The sequence below is a fragment of the Corvus hawaiiensis genome, chromosome 4 (assembly GCF_020740725.1).
Source record: "Corvus hawaiiensis isolate bCorHaw1 chromosome 4, bCorHaw1.pri.cur, whole genome shotgun sequence".
Taxonomy (NCBI): domain Eukaryota; kingdom Metazoa; phylum Chordata; class Aves; order Passeriformes; family Corvidae; genus Corvus; species Corvus hawaiiensis.
In genome coordinates this window covers 48,358,711-48,378,418 of record NC_063216.1, presented here as the reverse complement: position 1 = coordinate 48,378,418, position 19,708 = coordinate 48,358,711, and the positions used below count along the sequence as shown (strand labels likewise).

Sequence of the window (19,708 nt, the reverse complement as noted above, 5' to 3'; positions counted from 1 at the left end):
TAAATACTGAAAAAGTATGCTGCTACAAAAATCTACATGGCAATCTAACTTCGTCCTTTAAAGCAGAGTAGAGACAGTTTTTGCCCTTAAACTTAATTCAGTATTTGGCTTTAGTCTGTAGGGATTATAAGAACTATGCAAATAAACAGCCAAAATTCAGTTAAGTTATGGCTGTTAGTGCCTAACATGTTACTGTTGTTCACGCTTCAGACAAGACTTAGGAATCAGTAATTATTTCAACAAAGAGCTTTCAACATTAGTGCTAAAAACCTGCATTTCTTCATTTCACCTAAAAACTCTGCAAAAGGTTTATTTAAAGCATGTTTGCCTAAAGGACCTACCAGACAGTAACAGACGTGAGTAGATTTGTTCTGCTGGAGTTATAACATGTTAAAAAAAAAAAAAAAAGTCTGGCAGAGTCCTTAAACTATAAAAATCCTGCAATTACAACCACTGCTGTGCATGATCACCACACTGGAGCCAGACACTTTCACTCATAGCTCAAGCTCACATCCATCTGGAGTCTATCAAGGCAACTGTGAGCGTAACTTACATACACTAGGTTTCAAACTAATTTTTTTTGTTTGTTTTTTAACACTAAAGATACATTCACAGTTTCCAAGTAGCACCTACTTTAAAAAATATGTACATAAAAATTTCTTATGCCTAGTTTACTTACAGCAGGTTGTCAAATACAGGTTGGAAAAAAAAAATCCCAAAGCAAAAGAACAACAAAAAACCCCCAACCCTCCAGACAATACTGAATTGCCTGTTTCATACAGTACACATGCTTGTCTACCAATAGTTGCATAAAACATGTTTACAAATATTTTATTAAACTTTATTTCAGTACTACTGGCATAAGAAACTTCATGAAAATTCAGGGAAAAAAGCCTTGCAAGTTACATTTTAAGTTCAAACAGAGTGGTTGGAAGTGAACCAAGAGTTAAAATATTTGCCTTTTACTAATAATCTAACTGAAGCTTAAGCCTGTAGAAGTTTCTCAAATTTATAAGCACTGGATCAGCAAAACTTTTAAAATATAAAAGTCTATCATCCCAGTTGCAAAGCTACAAGCACATTTCAGTCAACTGCATTTCTCGACACACCTTATAACTAGTATAAAGAAAAAGTTGGAAAATTAAATTCTATTTTTCCTTCACAGAAATGGAACTGACAATGTTCAAACATAAAGATTATTACTATGTGCCTTCCATTTCTGAATTTTCCTTGTATTTTAAAACCACATTACAAGGGGGGAGAAAATTCCCTCTGTGATCACTTTTGCTACTAGAATTTTGAGTCATAGAAGATAGAACACACTGAAACATCAGAAATCAGATGCATATTACGAAATTCTTTATAGCAATAATAAGCATATAGCTGTTCTTCACCTCACAAATAGAAGTGATCGGACATTTAAGTAGAATTGCCTCCACTTGAAAAAGCATGCCATAGTTTTTGCCCTCTAAGAACCTGTTCTACGAAAGAAACTATTTTCTATGTTCCATTATGTTTGTATGACCATCTTTTATAACTCACAAGTCTCAGCATTAGCTGAAACTTAACTCCGAACATCAATGTTTGTGTGATGAAAAACTCAAAAGAAGCCTAATGCATAGAGGGAGAGGGCAAGTGCTTCTTCACACATTTTATAGATATAACTTTTAGACTCTAACTTAATTTACAACACTTAGTCACAATTATCATCATCTTCCTTTACAGAACTCAGAAACCTGAGCCCCAAGTCAAATTTTAAAATGCAAATCCAGCAACAGTTCCTTAATCAGTCCCACTGGGGCCTATACAGCTGCTAATTCAGCAGAAATCAGCAGAGCTGAAAAACAAAAAGCCAGGCTGTAGCTGTTTTAAGACACTGATCCAAAGTGACTCATAAATCAGCTTGCTATGTTCAAGCTTTAGTCTGGAAAATATTGAAAAACAGCTGTGAAAACCATACAGCTTTTTTTTCGGGCAATTCTGATAGAGAACTAGAGGATTTATAAAATGTAAATACTAAAGATGTAATACAAACACAAGTGAAAACCATTTTTCAGACTTTCCCTCCTGCCCCACCGACAGTTCTAGCATTCCTGAGTGAACCTGGTGAAGGGTTCAGCCGTGCCAGTGGGAGTTCGCACACATGGAGGACACTGGCCAATGCTCAACACTCTTCCTCCAGTTCTGCTATACCAGCTCTAACAATGCCACATTCCTGCAGTATCAGGAATCCTGGACTGGATTTAATTTCCTGGAATTAAATGGAAATCTAACTTCAAAACTATCTGTACACAAAGCCATTATAAATGTTTATCAATGTTCGGCACACTGTTACCTCTCATGAAGGCAAGGTAATAGAAGGTGTTTTTGGCTAAAATCGCACTGAAGTTGGCAATTACAGCCTGTTGACACTCCACTTTGTGAAGTCACTTCCATACAAAGCAGTAGACTCCCACCTGGCACCAAGAAGGGGACATAACTCAGGCTCATTTTTTTACCCCTCCTTGTCCATTCTGAGGTCACACTCATTTTACTTCAGCAGGGAATTTGAACAAAAAAGGCATGAAAGAATGCAACAAGAGCTTCAAAAACCCACTCTCCATCTGGGCGAGTGCAGGTGGGCAAAGGAAAGTGTAAAACCTAACGTGGGCCTAGACCTTCTCAGGCAGAAGAGCTTTGACTCTCCTGCTCGGGGGAGCTTGCCTGCATATGCTGAGAACGCAGTAAAAAAAAAAAAAAACCTGTTGCTTTCTCAAGAGGACAGGAAAGCCTACAATTAAACTACTAGCCTTTGGCTATAACCACTATAGACTTCCATGGAAAACATGGTAGACATATAGCAATAAAATTCATCAACAGTCTTTTACAATTTGTAATGTGCAGTTTGTTGCAACAATAATCCAGACTAGTCAAACCTTTTTTGCGTATGTAAAGCTGAACGCATTAATTATCTTACAGATTGCACAATCCCAGGTCCAAGTACCGGAGTAGCTGGAGGTAACAGACAACGCCACACTCTTCCTTGTTCTTATTAAGAGAGGAAAGAAGAAAGAGCTGGGTACTTCTAAGGCATTTGTCACAAACAAAAGAAATATTTACACAAAAGTGGCCAGACCACATGGTTTGGTGACACCTACAAAGATGTACTTCTGTGAGCTTAAAAGCAAGTGACACAGCTGTCCAATGAGTAATCACAGCAGGGTTTCTTACAACAGACCAAAGCTTATTTATACAAGCGGAACTTATTTTCTCACACTTTTAAAGGAATGTGAACTTACATAAGGGCAATTTACACTACCAAGGGAATTCTAATTAGAAAAATGTCCCTTGTGCTAACAAAAAGCCCTGCAATGTGCTTTATTGTCTCTTCGGGAACATAAGTGGAAAAGACAAATTTGGATTACTGCTAAGGAAAAATGCTTTTTAAAGCATCTCTAAAAAATTAAAAGTTCTGTGATTTCTCCCCTTGTGTTTTTATTCACCGCATCTGAATTTTAACAGCACTGATGTATGCAAAGCTAAGAAACTAGACTATAAAGCCTACCTTAATAAATTAAAAAAAATCCTTACTTTTTGTAAGAAAAATTAACAGGGCATACTAAAACAGTTCAAAAGAATAAGAGGCATGAATATAACAGAAAGCAAAACCAGTTGTTGAATGTAAAGCAGATCCAGCGTTAGATCTGTATGTTTCAATCACATACACAAAAAAAAAAAAGTTTCTTTCCCTTCACACTTTCCTATACCAGTCCTATTCAACTCCCAGAGCCATGCCTGTATTCAGTTCCATATGGTGTCAATACAGCCATCCACATTTCATGAGTAAAGCAGCATGACCTCCAGACGAGGCAATTGAACAGAATTAGCCACAGCTAATTGAAAGTCTTCCTGTTTACTTTAAAGCCCTTATCTCGATCTGCTTTGAAAATGTAACAGAAAATTAATACGAGTAATATAGAAGATCTTTCCATGGCAAGCGATTAAAAACAAATGTGAGGAGTCCCTCGGCCATTTTCAAGATTTTAGAAAGCTGACCTAATTTATGCTTGCTTTGTAGAAGTTTGTCACTGGAAGTAACTTTTCCTCAGCTGGCACTTGGCTTCGCGCTGCCAGGGGTTCGGCCACCGTGCGGCACCGGGCCGAGCGGGCCCGCACCATCGCCAGCCCCAAAACTACCCAAGGAATGAAGAGCTGCGCGAAGAAAACCGATAGCACCTTTCCCGACACACAGATCAGCGTTAAAGCGATGATTACTGCACGTTGTCCAAAAAACTCAACAGAACTTTTTCCTCGCCCTCTCCGACACTGAGCAGCGCTCCCGGGCCCGTTTCAGCCCGGCGCTTATCGCCACCACCGCTCGGGGCCGCAGCCCGCCCCAAGGGACGCCGTCCCGCTGCGGCCGCCGCCGCCCTCGCCGCGCCCGCTGACAGCTCGGCCGCGACCCCGGCGCTGCCCGCTCCCGCACCTCGCTGCCGCCACCACACCCGCGCTCCCCTCAAAGCCCGCCCGTCCGCGGCCCCCAGGGGCAGAAGATGGCGGGCGGGCCGGCGCCCCCGGCCCGCCACGGTGCCCGCAGCCCCGATACTCACAGCTGCACCGCCCCCCGCGGCAGCCGCTCGGGCAGCCGGCTCAACTCCAGGCGGCTGCAGACGACGAAGTGCCCAGCGCAGCGGCAGGGCGCGGGGCAGCGGGCGGCAGCGGGGCGGCCGCCCAGCAGCAGGAGCAGGAGCAGGGCCGGGAGAGCGGCGGGCGCCGTGCGGGGCTGGCGGAGCATGGCGGGCTTGGAGCCGCTGCCCGCGCTCCCGTCCCTGGCGTTCCCCACTGACAGAGCCGGGCGCGACACGACGTCCTACTTCTTAGCGCGGGTGGCGGCTGCCGCTCATGCCCCGGAGCGGCTGCTGGGGGGGGAAGGCGGTGGGAGACGGGGGCGTAGAAAAAAGTAAAGACAAGAAAGCGGGAAGGGACCGCAGCACCGCCAACGCCGTCAACCACTCCGCAAACTTTCCGCCGCCTCAGCCCGCCTCCGCGCGGCCGGGGGAGCCCCGAGCGCGGCCCGCCCCGCCGCAGCCCCCTCCCCCTGCCATGTGACAGCCGTGACCGGGCCCCGCGGGCCCGGGGGTGCGAGATGACGGGCCGGGGTGCGGGTGGGCGGGCGTCGTGTCCCGCTGCTGCCAGGCCTCGGCGGTGGCACCCCCGGGCCCCCGTCCCGCCCGGGGCCGGAGCACATGGCCGGCCTCGCAGCACGGCGGGCGCTACTGTGGGATCCTGCTGCCGTCCTCGGCCTCTCCATGGGCGGGCGGGAGTGGGCAGTGGGTCCTGCGTGCCCTGAGCGTCCCACGCCCGGGCCGAGGTGGGAAGGCACGGGCACCATGGCCCTGCTCGCGCGGAGTTTCCCTTTGCCATCGCACCAAGTAGCGCGTGTCGTGGTAATCCAGAAGCTGCTCCAGAGGCCCCAAGGGGTTCCCCGCCAAGCCTGGGGTCACTGGCATGTAAAAGGTGAGGTGAGGTTAACTCCTGCCTTCCGGGTCCTACATGGCTAGTCCAGACACCGTAATTAAGCCCATTATGTTCCCCACAGGATCCCAGCTCCAAAGGTTCAGGGAAGTGGGCAGGGCGTACAGATTCCACATCTCTGAGGTAATCTATGTAATTTAAGTAAATACCTATTGTTCAAGTTCCATATGTAAGCCCGGACCTTGCAACGGATTCAATTACTGAAGGCTTAACACCTCCGTACTCTGCAGCAGCAACCATAAAATTGCTCACGAACACTGCTTTCCCTCCCACCTTTATATGTTCACCTGAAAGATTATAGACATCTTAGACACTGTGAACCTGGGGCCTCTAAAAGTTTGACAGCTCCAGTATCAAGATATGTAAGGTTGAAACTTTGTCCCGGTTTTTATCTTTTCCATCTGTATCTCATAAAACAGGGATTTTTGTTAAAGAAACGAAACTACATTTTAGTCAGGAATCGTGAATTTGCAAGCCAGACTGACGAGTCCTAAGTAACTACAAACATTCACGTGCCACTGTCAACATGACTGTTTCAGGTGCTTAGGGTGTGCAGAGCTGTGCAATGTTTTGTCAGCTTGTGCTCCATTGACCACTGGTGTTCGTTAAGGAAATTACCATGGGAAAACAAACAAACGCTGCAGGAACATGCTTTTTTCTCCATAGAAAAGCAAGCAAGCAAGCAAACAAAATACAGGATAGAAATTACTTAGTATGTCTTTACAAGTTATTCTTTTTTATTTAAAGTGAATGAAAACTGTCCCAGTACCATTGGCATGTCAGTATTGTAGTTTCTTTAGTAGTCTATACCTGTTCCTGTCGAAGTCAGTGGGAGAGCTTCCTTTTTCAAGTGCCAGCATTTGTTCCAGCTGTCCAGTTGTTTCACACCGTAATGCCAAGATACAGAGACACTTGAACATGTTGTGTTCCTATATAGGTAAGATATGCTATACTTGCTAATTTTGCAAAGTAATCAAAAATTCAAAAGAAAGATCTTTATGTTGCTCCAGGTGATTATTGAACAACCTACTAAAATTAAAACAGATTTAAAGGAACTAAACCTTGTATTATGGTTCCCAGAGTGCACAGCAAAGGGCCTCACTTTTCTGGGAAAAGTGAGCTTCTCTTATCTTGAGTGTTGGTAAGGGTGGTGATTCAGTAGTAGGTGGCAAGAGAGTCATTAAGCTGTCAGTTTTAACATTCAAGGAAAAGAAAAATTAGAAACAAAGCATTTTGAGTTTATTTTATCACAGCAGTCAATAATATATACGGTGCATATATGAACTATGGAACAAGAGAAAATCTGAGAAACAAAAGCAGAAAAAACAAGATGAAAAGGACAGGAACTTCTGGTTTTGTAATTTTGAAAACCACTCATGCAGTGAGGGAATATTGTGTCTTTAGAAAAACCTAATGCATATTTAGTGTTAGTAATATATGAAGCTATTTTAAATTAAGCAAGGTAAATCAATTCAGAAAATTAGCTCATTTGTCTTTGCAGCTTCTTTTCTCAAAATAATCGATATTATGAATCCTACAGTGCTTATATGCTGTACTTCAGAGTCCATGACACAAAGTCTTTCTTCCCACAGGGAGATCTGCTCTCTTCAGAAGTCTCAGGGACCGATTCTGCATTTCATATGAGTACTGCAAGCTCTGGCAACCCTCAGTTCCAGGCGTCTCTTCGTCATTGGTTTTAGGTTGAGAGTGCACTGTGACTGTACATAAGCAAATACAAGTCCCTCTTTCACGGGTTTGGCTGGACTATATCTTATCAGCTTAAAAGTAAGCTTATATCAAAAAAGAGGTCTCCCGTTCCTCTACCCTGTTATCTCCACATGTAGCAAGGAACTTCTGGTGACCATTGTTTGGCACTGGCATTAGTGTAACTGCAGATTCACCGGGATTAGGGGACTTATTTGACTGAAATCCCTTAAAAATAATAACACTACGCACACACGCAGAGACACACTTTAATTCTGAGTTGGAATAATTTCCTTACCCAGTTTTCTGTGTAGCTGCACAAGGAAGAGACCTTGCTTGTGGTGGTAATGCAAAGTCAGGCCCTTTCCATGACAGCCGGACTACAGGTCAGCCTGAGGGGATGATGTTGAGGAGGGGGAAGCATGGCTGCAGAGAAAAATTCTTGTAAAACTAGACCCTCAAGCTCTCTCTTTGCCTAATGAGATTAGTTTCCTCCACAACACTACCAAGCATAGTCCTGTGGATGAGTTGGGAGTGGAGGATAGGGGGTTGTGTAGTGAGCTATAGCCCATTGTTTGGGATGTTATGGCTTGATTCTAATGGTGTCATTTTCAGTCTCTGATTTTAAATCAGATAAACACAGGTTTACAGCTTCAAGTCCAAACATATGTTGTTTAAAATATGTATTCACTTCAGGCAAAAGACACACCCAGAAGCTAAGTATGATTTTTTTGCATATCATTAATGCACTGAAATCAGGCACTGCTTTCAAATAACCTACTTCCAGAAAAACCAGTGGGTTTATTAAAAATAATTTACCTATTGTTAAATTAAGCACAACCAAATTAAGATGATATACATTTTCTGTTCTGAGTTCAAATTAGAACATCTTTTATAACATTAGTAAGAATTCAGTTAATCTAATTACAGGTTTTTTTATTCATTTTGCGAAGGAATCTCAAGTCATCACATCAGACTATTACGTATAGTTGTATATAGATACCTGTAGTTAAATCTGCAGCATTAGTATCAGAAGGTCAAAAGGACCGAACATCTACTAAAAACTAAATGATTTTGTCCACTAAGGCCACCTCAGGAATTAAAAGTCTTCCCATGTACTCCTGGATCACCTTGTAATCCAAATCTGTGTCTGGTATTCATCTCAGGTTTTCTGCTTTTCATGGGTAAATGAAGTGATGTGGGTAGTGTTCAGCAGCAAAAAGCAGAAGCAAATCAGGACAACATTGCTTACACTCTGACACATCTCAGTTCGGATAGTGAGATAGAAACCAATGGCCTATCTACTTGCTTTCCTGTCAGTAAATGACACTGTAGGAGCATTGGCAGAATTAATGTCCTGTCTATTTATTCCTAAACTTTCACAGTTCAGTTTTATTTATTGTCAAAGAAGATGTTTAGGGTTATGTGGGAGAAGGAAATGAAGAGTTCATGCTCTCAAGATCATTACTCCCTGCTGGAGATTCACCACTTTAGTCCATTAAAAAGAATAATTTAAAGGCTAACAAAACTTTTTTTTCTAAAACCACAGCTGGAGGGAGAGATGAACCAGGGAGACCCATCCTGCTTATAAAACAAAAGTGGAGCATGACATGCTTTTTTGTGGAGGCTGCTTGCCTACATTAATACCTTGCAATAGGCGAGAGAAAGTTTTGCCTCAGGCACCTGTCTGGAAGTTACTAAAGAGTCCCACAAAAACTCCATATTGTGTGCAGAAGAGCCTTTTCACTTCTTTGTGTGTAAACAATAATCACATCCAATATAATGGAATCTTTTTCATGAAAATTACTCTAAATGCAGGGCTTTGCCACCCTCCTTTGCTTCTGCCCATTTGGTATAGCAATTGATACTACTTTTAGATTATTGTAACACTAAGACTTTATGACTATTTATTTCAAACTCTGTGATTAACCATAGTAATTTTATTTGCATTTGAGGAAAATAATAAAATATTCTTTAAAAATTTCCTAGTAATTGTGAATCTTCTTCTAGTGTGTCATAACTTCATGGTGAATATTCCAAGGTGCATACAGAAATTTATTTTTGGTAGTAATTTTAATTGACTTTATGTTATCCAACACTGAAACCATGAAAACCAAATTATGCATAATTTGAATGCACTGATTACAACCAGAAAAACCATATGAGGTCTTTCTGAAAACTTTGCCTAGGGCAGAAAATGTTCAGCTTTTATAGAATTCATCCCAACAGTGAGTGTTTGTCTCCTTTACAAATAAACTTGAAACATCCTTAGGCAATCCACATTAGTGACGATTGTTAATGTCTTCAAGTCATGTCCTGCATGGGGCTAAGTAGGAATTTGAGTGCTTGATTGGAAGGACAATTAAACAATCAACATCTACAATGATGTAACTTCAAAGTGGAAAAAGGAAGACTTAGTTTTATGTCATTAAGGAACACTCAAGTTGAAATGTTTCAATTTGAATAAAAATAAGTAGATGTAATTTCAGGATGGTGCTACTGTAATAAAACACCTGCCAAGTGTGTTCTACCTGTTGTTTTAGTTTATTGAGGGTTTTTAAATAATCTTTTAAAATAAGTAAACATTTTGTGGTAAGAAAGTTCAAGGAGTGGTCCAAAAGGGAATCTGAAAGAGTGCTCTGTTGAACCTAGCAGTGGCTCTTCCAGACAGTAATGTCTTTGGCTCTTCCCTCCTCCCCTTCCTTGGGGTGGGGGATTATGGTACCTGAAGCTCAAACATATGTTCCTTTCTTCAGTGGGGATGGAAACTTTTGCCACAGGAAAAAGGGCTTGAAGGCTGTATCTGCTTAGTCACAGGCTGAGTTGGTAAGATTTTTATCAGTGTTTTGCAGCCCCGATGTTAAGTATTCACTACCTTTAGGTGTGAAACTCTCACTGAAGTCAACTGCTTGAAGAATCTCACAGTGAGAAATGAATGGGAGTTAGGTCCTAAGCCTTTGAAGAATTTATGTCTGATTGTCTGTTCTAGGGGGAGAATGAGCTGCAGCTGGGACTCATCTTGTGTAATTTTAGCAATTTGGAAGTTTGGTATCTCTTCTAAAGCATTTGCATTGGCTTCTTCTGTAGTCAGTGGAAAAAGACACATCCGGGAAGTGATTACTACCTTTTTAAAATAGACAATCAAGGCATTTAGAGTGAGTCGGTCTCTGGAGATTTTCTCATTCTGCCTAAAAGGAGCCTTATGACTAGTTTAGTCTAGACCCTGTTTTTTCAGATGATTCTCAATGTGTGCCTTCAAACATACGCATTAAGTAGTTAAATAGAATAATATGGAAGCATATTTCTCAAACTTCTTTCTGTAATGGGGACCTGTGGCCTGGTTTTGGTAGTGGGGAGGCTACAGGGGTGGCTTCTGTGAGAAGCTGTTCTAAGCTTCTTCCATGTCCAGCAGAACCAATCCCTGGTGGCTCCCAAAATGGACATGCCACTGGCTAAGGCTGGGCCGATCAGAAATGGTAGTAATGCCTCTGTGCTAACATATTTAAGAAGAAAGATAAATAAAGTTGTGGCGTAGTTTTATTTCGGCCCGAGAAGCATGGAGTGAAAATATGTGAGAAGAACAACTCTGCAGACACCAAGGTCAGTGAAGAAGGAGAGGGAGGAGGTGCTCCAGGTGTGGGAGCTAAGATTCCCTTACAGGCCATGGTGCAGACCATGGTGAGGCAGCTGTGCCCGTAACAGTCCATGGAGGTCCATGGGGATTCAGAGATCTACCTGTAGCCTATAGAGAACTCCCACACCGGAGCGAGTGCATGCCTGAGAGAAGGCTGTGATCCTGTGGGAGACCCATGGAGAGAGGGGCCTCATGGGAGCAGCCTGTCCTTGAAGGACTGTGCCCCGTGAAAGAGTGACCCACGCCGCAGCAGTTTGGGGAGGACTGCTGCCCATGGGATGGACTCACGTTCAGCAGTTTGCAGGGAGCTGTTGCTTGTGAGATGGACTCACACTGGAGAAGTTCATGGAGAACTGTCTCCCATGGGAGGGACCCCACGGTGCCACCAGGGAATGACTCCTCTCCCTGAGCAGCGGGAGAAGCCTTGGGTGGTGAACTGACCATAAGCCCCATTCCCTGTCTCGAGCCACTGGAGTAGGAGGTAGAGCTCAAAGGAGGGAGGGGTGAGGGGAAGGTGTTTTTCAGGGTTTATTTTACTTCTCATTATCCTGCTCTGATTTTGTTAGTAATAAATTCACTTCATATCTCTAAGTTGAGCCTGTTTTGCCCATGATGGTATTTGGTGAGTGATCTTTCCTGGTTCTTATCTCAACCCATGAACCCTTTGTTATATTTTTTCTCCTCTGTCCAGCTACAGATGAGAGTGAGTGAGTGGCTTTGGTGAGTACCTGGCATCTGGCTAGCATCAGCCCATGACAGTACCTTAAATATCATTGTAACAATAGTAAGCAAAATTTATCACAAACATAAATTGTAGTTTTAAATTTTATTATACCTCTGTAATAGTTTACTTTGTTTCCTGCTGATGTAACAAGTTCTACTAAGGATTTATTAACAGGTTAAATCTTACAAGACTTAGTAAACCAAAGGGGATGTGCTATGCATAAGTGAGGTATTGTGTGCAAATACAAAATGAGGACCACATGGAAAAGAACTAGTAGTGCATCAAAAACTTGTGACACTAAGTATGTGTCAACAATAACAGTATAGGAAGCATTTTGAGATGTATCAGTTGGAGTTTTCTATGTGAGAGAAAGAAATAATATTCTGGTGAGGATTGAGATGAAGTACTATATCCCATTTGGAACTCACATATTAAAGGAGAGGAATGGAGGAGGCTACAAAAAGCTGGTAGCAAGGTCAGGAGGACAGAGTTTCCAGCTCTCACAAAATGAATACCCAGTGTCGCAGTGCAGCAAGTAGCACTTGAGATTTTGCACAAAGCTATCCCATTGCCATCATTGGAAAACCAGTGAGTCAGAGCAGACTGTAGTGTCGTCTGGACTTGCTCCCCCCCTTCTGCTGTCTGCTGCCTCTTGCTTTCCCAATTATTATATGAAACAAAATAAGCAAGCACTATCCTGGTAAGAAGTTGGCCAAACACACATTGCACCACTTCCACAGCTGTTCAAGTGGTTACTTGCAATAGCTGTTTGCCAGTAAAGTCTGACTTTCCAAGCTGGAGCATCAAAGAGTAGGCTGGATCCGACAGCAGCAAACAGCCTGCAGATCTGAATGGGCTGGGTGCCAGCTACATCCCAGCAAGGGTTGCAACCAACACCAGTCCTGTCCACCAGCTGGCCAGATTGGTGAACAATGGTCTGCAACACACTCTTTCTTTGATCTTGTTAATATGGAATCAGGAGAAACTGCAAGGGATCTTGCTATGAATCCTTTTGGGGAACCTTTTACAGGCAAAAGTTTCTGTGGCTTCTTGTACATCTCTTACATTCAGGCAACACGGTCTGGGAAGACTCTGAAATGGAGATGTCACCTTCCAAATACCCTGTTAGCTGCCAGTGAACACTGCCAGAGGTTTGTCCATTTCCTAATGATCATGGCACTTCTTTTGACTCTAATCAACTTTGTCAAGTGAGTTTTCTGCTAGGCTAAGCTAAGCTAACCCTCAGCATACATTTCTATAACGTTGTCAGTTGTGAAGTTTTTCCTTTGTTGTTTTCCCTCACAGGTTTGAAGCCTAGTCATCTCCTCTCAGTCATTTCTCCCTTTCACTAACCTCTCTACACTCTCCAATATATCAAAGAAAATATTTAGCAGGACAGAGAATTGCATGTGTTGATTCTTCATATACTTTCCTGGTAGTGAGCTGTAATCTCCAAAGAAAGAACTTCTGGTTGAGGAACTGTCCTCGCAGTTGTGTTCTCTATTGCTGTTCAGCTTATGGAGAGGAAATAAATAGGACAAAAGGGTGCAATACTTTAGCAGTGATACAAGACAAATAGTTTAGTGTACAGTTCTCCTCAGACTGTACTGACCTCAGCATTAGAAAAAGCAATCTTCTAGAAAGATACCAACAACACTGTCAGCATCCTACTGCATGTGAGATGTGAGGATCCAAGTCACAGTGTCACAGTGTGGGATATTATATACCTTGGCCCACATGTGCAGTGTCAAAGCAGTACTACCACACACGTGGTCAGGCTGGGCACAAGTCTGGCAGTGGTGATTAAGAAACCATGGCTTTCACTGAGTTGCAGACACTCAATAATTTAGTTATCCTTTGAGTGACTTATAATCACCAAAGTCTCTGTAAGGTTGGCTAAGCTACTGCTAGAGTATGAATTTCTGAATTTTGTGGGGGGTTTAAAAGAAAGAAGCTATAAACTAAAATAAACAGGAAGAGGTTTGCTGATCATTTTAAACTTTGGGAAAATTACATCTTATTTTAATCATAATGAAAAAAAAAATTCCACCACAAATACGCCATGTTACCACAGTAATAATTTTTGTTCTGAGTTTTTGTTAGAAAAAACTGCTAATGATAAACACAAAATTACTTTTCTAGAATTTTGATAAAATCATACACGCCCTTACCAAGTACCACATGTGAGTAATATTGCAGTTATCCCACTGATGTCACTGAGATGGAATTAAGAGTGCTGAAATTTTCAGTGATGGATATTTCACTGCAGCTGTGAGCAATGTGTTCCTCAGAAACTAATTCTCCTGGGGCAATGTTAAACCCTTGGACTTGCATCTTATTTGTAAAATAATACTATTTAAAAATAGGATCAAAAGAGGTCTACCCAAGAAACTTAGCCTTGTGTATATTTCAGTATATAAATTAATATCATAAATTATAAATAAACGTTATTTTTACACATATATATGACTGCATGTCATACAAAATAAACCATAAAGTATGTTAAAAGAAAATCATCAAGAAGAGAGCATTCAAAGTTAAAACTAAATGTGATTGTCTAAAAAATGGCAACAGCTAAATATAAAGTGGTAGAATTTTGTTAAAAATTTTGAGATATAGCTGCCTGACTTCTTGCATTTTAAATCTCTTGAATTTATTCTACTGCTTTCCAAATACTTCATTCTCTAATTTTCTTAAACAGATAAAATTAAGTGTATAATTAATTATAAAATATGTAAAAGCAATTCACACAAATGAATAATTCTACCAGAGAAGCTACTTTGCAGAAGCAAACAATCCGTTGTTGTCGTCTTTATTTAGGAGCATACACTTATCTCCAGATCTGGAATGGACTATTGAAAAATGATGATGATTCAAAGAGCACTCGAGCATGTATTTAAGAAGGGGGTTTGGACACAGAACTGTAAGCCCAGTAGGATGGATAGTGAGAACCCTTTCTGACCAGTTCCCCTTCATGAGGTAGATTTGAGTGTTAGACTTGTAAAAAAGCAGACCTGAATACAGTTGATGGGGAAAGTCATTACAGCTGCAAGCATGCTGAGCATGTTTCCCTAAACTGTCTCTGGCACTACTCCCTCAGCAGAGCGGGTGTATCCGAATAGCCTTTTGCCTGTGGCCTGAGGACCTTTCCATACCCATGGACATATTTTCAAGTTGGCAGGGTGAGGTAGCGGAGAGCAAACAGAGTAAGTATCCCTGCAAATGGTTCCCCACACCATTTTCTCAAGCAGCCATGGCTTCAGATTTTCCCATCCAGCACACTGCCTGCTCAGACCTGCCCCAACCACCCTTTCCATGGTGTGAGCACAGCTGTTTGTGGTGCCTTAGATGAAGCCAGATCATGACTTTTTTGTTAGAGTTATTTTTAACCTGGCTCTGTTCATTTGTTTAGCTTGTTATTTTGCCCCACAAATGATGCCAGCTGCCATAATATGAACCAATGGCAAGGGGTCCTGGATGCACCTTAAATGGTTGTTACCACTGAAAAGAGCATGTCAAATACAATGTGGCCTAAAGAGTATCATTTAGTGTGGTGGTAAATCCAGTCTTCATGCACAGTCTGAGTCTAGAAACATCACAGTCCCTTGAACTTAAAAAGCCTCAGTCTGCCTCTTCAAATGAATTAAATATTTTTTCCATAGCTGTCTAAAATGTTGTCTCCCCTGGTTTTACTTTATGCAAGATCAGAATGGATTGATCTGTAGCTCAAACAAAGCTGGTATAAGATCCTAAAAACAGCATTAAAAATCCTGCTGTCCAGTTTGGCAGAATGCAGTTGTGTATTCAAACCTGATCTGTCTCCAATGTGCACTTCCATTTACTCCAGTAATGCACAGGTGTGGTATTAATGATCATGGAACCTGCAGTACAAGAAAAACAAGCTCATTTTCATAAGCCTGGCAGACATTCATGATGCCAGTAAGTAATGTATAGGGACTCAAAATTTGAAAAATAGTTGAAAACAAACCTGACAACGTGCATCAGTGCTTGTACTTTAAATTCTTCCATTTCTAGTGCTGTCTAAAACTTGTCTAAAGCCGCAAAGTTTGCATGCATGCTACAGTTCTTTAATGCATGATTTTGTCCCGGTTTCACGATTTGAATGCTCAGATACCCATTTGTATACTGCACTTGTAAATTCATATATACACATAAATATATTTTATATGTACTTTAACTTTCTGTGCACATGATATTTAACTTCATGTACTGTATGTGTTTTTGTACAGTAGGTTCCAAGCACAGCTAGTGCAGCTTTCAACTGAGACAGTCTCTGTCAGCCTCAGGCTCAACAGCCTGGCAGGATAACCTGCAAATCCTGTTGCACACCATGGATCTGTGTGATTTGCAGTGTTGATAGAAACATCCTCTTTGCTGAGGCGTTAGAAGTTCCCAGCTGAGAAACCTTTGCTTCACTCTTCCAAACTCCCCAAATTGTTATACAACTGTAACTTTGATTCTCTATGATGCTAAACTTGGAATATGTGTTGTTGCCGCACATACAGTGTAAAAAAAAAAAAAACAAAAAAACAAAACCATGAAGTAAGGAGGATAACACTGCAGCTAATGGGTGTTTTATTGCATGGTTTAAAAGAGGCTAGCATTTCTCCACATGCAAGAAAAGGCTAGGCATGTCTCATCATCAGAAAGATGCTGTTCTGTCCCACAGTTAATACTGTTATCTCATACTGTCTACCAGTGACCTTAACACAGTCCTACAGCTGCTGTGGATTTGGTAAATTGTTTTGGGAATATATTTGGTCCATTCTGTTGGATTAAGTAGAGTGCTTGATAGACTGTATCACTAAATCTGATGTGGTGGTTTGATTTTTTTGGTTTTTTTTTGTAACTGATCTGTCAGAGATCAAATTTTCAGCTGAAAACTTCAGTAAAGACCAACAAAGGGTCTGGAGAGACACTGGTAAAAAATGTCCTGTAGGGTCATAGAATCAGAATATCATGAGCTGGAAGGTACCCACAAGGATCATCCAAGTCCAGCTTCTGATGCCAAGGCTTGTATTCCTTGTTTTAATTTGTGGCCTTAAAGAATGGGTAAAATAAGAGTTTTATATATATTTATTAGTAGTAAAGACTGTGAACACAACAGAGGACAGCAAATAATAAATGCAACTTGTAGATATTAGAGACAAGATGTAATTTAGGCCTGCATTCTGCAAACAATTAAAGAGCTGTTTAATTTTAAGAGTGTGAGTGGTCTTTTAATTCCAGCAGTCTACTCCTAAATCTAAAGTCACAAAAGACATGAGCATGGTGTTTTCTGGAGATTATTTATATGACACGTTAAATCCATATATATAGTGAAGTGTACTTTGAAAATTAGGTTGCAATAAAGGAGACTACTTAGAATGCAAGAAAATTGAGACAAAAATAGATGTACAAGTGACAGACCAGGGACGTGCCCTACTTTAGCTGACCACGAAGCACAGAGGAAAGATTGGACTCTGTTTCACCCAATGGGACATTTGACACTTTCATCATATTCATGTGAAAACATGGGTGTGACAAGCCACTTAAGAAGCCTTTGAAAATTATGTTTGCTTTTAAGAAAGAGGCAGAGCACTCCTATGTTACATTGAAAAATAGTTCTAACTGGGCTTTTATAAGGTATTTATCTGCTATTTATTTGCTTTTTGAGGTTGCCTTTGACTGAGAGGTCATAAGAAGCTTTCAGGAGCCCTTTCCATTGCATAGCAGTAATTAGACCTGCAAGAGCCACCTGATTAGCTCTTACTTCCCCAGGGGGGGCCATGGAGATTCCCGGGGCATTGGGAGCCAGCGGGGTTGCACGGTGCCAGCCCACTCGCGATCCGTGTGGTGTCCTCCGAGGGCAGAGGAGTCCGGCCGCATCCTCTCTAAAGTCCACGGGATGTTTGTTGCCTGTTACTGACAGAATAAGAAAACACTTAAATGAAATGTTCGGCCAGACAGAATAGGTAAGCAATAAAGGTGTCACCAAGCACTTTTTCCTTTCTGAAAATAATTCTGTTTGTACAGTTAAAAAAACTTCAGGTATTAACTACTTCTGATTTTTCAGATTCACTACTTAAAAGCTGATTAATCAGCATATTAAATGGCACTAATCCTTCCAGAAAGCCCCTTGGTAATTACTTTTTAAGAACATCGCTTCTAGATTCAAGTCTGTTTATTCCTCTGAACTCAGCACAGCAAAAAGCTTTTAGTATAGTGAAATGCTTGCACCTTTTCGTGTTGGCTAAAAGAGGTAATAAAGATGTGTTTTAACAAAACTAATGAGAGACCTGTTGTGAAGTCTCAAGATGTTTATTGCCTAAGAAAGGGGGAAATAAAACCCCTTTTAACACTTTTTAGGTGTTACTTAATTTTGAAATTAATTTAGGATGACTACAAAATATTGAAAGGAAAGAGAATGAGAGGATTAGACCCATAAAAATTTTGAAATCATTGGGATGTTTGTCACTGTTAGGATTTTTAAAAGCGGACAACTTCTATTTTTTTTTCCTTGAGGAATATAGCGAAATATAGTTAAAACAACTGTATTTACATACCTAAAGAAGCATGGTAAAACCAACTGCACTTGAGGACTGCTAGGGATCGGCCATGGCAGGTTTAAAGGGAACTTTTACTAAGAGTTATTGAGGGAAAAGATTATTATGGAAAACAATCATATTGCTGGTTGTGCTGGTGGGAAATTGCCAAGGAATATATTAATCAAATGTTTCACTTTCTTCCACTCTACCATTCAAAGGAAAGGACTTTATTTAGGGGAACAAGGTTTTGCATTTAAGTAATGAAAAAAAGAGCACACAAACTTTTGTTAAGAGAATCGTTTATACAAAAAAACCACAAACAAACCCACAACCACCTACCCCAAAAATAAAGCAAAGCAAAGCAAAAACCCCACCTCACCCCAACCAACCAACCAACCATAAAACCAAAACCCACAATGCAAATGCAACAATGGGTACCAATAAGGAACTTGCAGTGCTTGAGTTCTAACTAGTTTATTTCCTTGGTTTGTGACCAAGTATCCTCTCCATCAGACTGTGGACGATGCCTGTGAAACAAACAGAAAGCAGATCATAAACCAGCCCCTGTGCTTGGACTATGAATAGGCAGATGCCCGTTTACTTCACTCAGGTTTTGTGACTGCACAGACTTCTGAAAGGGTGGAATTCATGGAAGGACTAAGGCTTTAGAGTCTGATTTCATAGGAACATGTCAAGGCTGGACAAAACATGTCTTTTGCCATCTTAATGAAATAAGTGAGAAAAGTAACTTCCTTTGCTGTTTCTGAGTTGGAATTTGGTACCTGAGACACTAGGACATATTTTTTTTGAACTAACAAGACTCATTCCCATTGCCTACAGAATAAATGTGGTAATTTTCAAGAGAAGCCAAAGATATAAAACAGCTTAAAAAAGAGCTTTGCAGGTGGTCTATTGCCTCTCAAAAATAAACATGTAATAAAATAATAAGTAATGAATACGTATTAATTACCTCATGACTATGTATAGTAAATCAGGTCTTTCAGTGCAGTGACATGAGCTCTCTGGGAATCATATTGCCTGTGGAGGTGTGAGTTCTTTTTTGGAATAATGTTGTCAAATGTCAATAAAAATAGAAGGTTGTGCTTTGTGTCTAAACATAGGTAGGTATCTTGTGATTCTTTGATTCACAGGAATGAGGAAAGCTTGGGTCCAATTTAGACCCAATTCTTACTGGCTGCCACATAATAAGAAGGCCAGCAGCTCTGGTTTGGGGCCAGGTAGAGTGAAAATGAAGCTACTGTGCCTCAGGCTTTGAAGCAGGCATTAACTCTTCTTTGGATTTCCAGTTGCAAATATTAGGGGTCATCAGGGGAAGCTCTTGTTAGTAGCAGATGGACTCCCTCTCCTTCTGCTTTCCTTCTCCAAAACTGTGTTATACAAAGGCAGGAGCTTCAGCAGAGTGAAGAGACATAAGGTCATGGAAAGACTATAGATGTCTGTAGAAAAATCCTCAGTTTTCTCCCTTACATAAGCAGCAAGGACTGTCTTAGCATCAGGCAAAACGGATGTTACAAGTTGATCAAAATTTTATGTAGGGAAAAGTAAAATCTGTATTTGGCAAAT

At 41.2% G+C, this 19,708-nt stretch overlaps 1 protein-coding gene across 2 annotated transcripts in view; it reads right to left on the bottom strand.

The window, feature by feature from the left end:
* LRIG3 (leucine rich repeats and immunoglobulin like domains 3) overlaps positions 1-5,016 on the bottom strand; it is a 43,127-nt gene extending 38,111 nt beyond the window's left edge. For both annotated transcript variants that reach the window (XM_048301625.1, XM_048301626.1), the window contains exon 1: positions 4,590-5,016. In XM_048301625.1, the coding sequence (XP_048157582.1) occupies positions 4,590-4,774 (185 nt within the window). In that variant the 5' untranslated portion in view covers positions 4,775-5,016. The remainder of the gene's footprint in view (positions 1-4,589) is intronic.
* Positions 5,017-19,708: the final 14,692 nt, after the last annotated feature.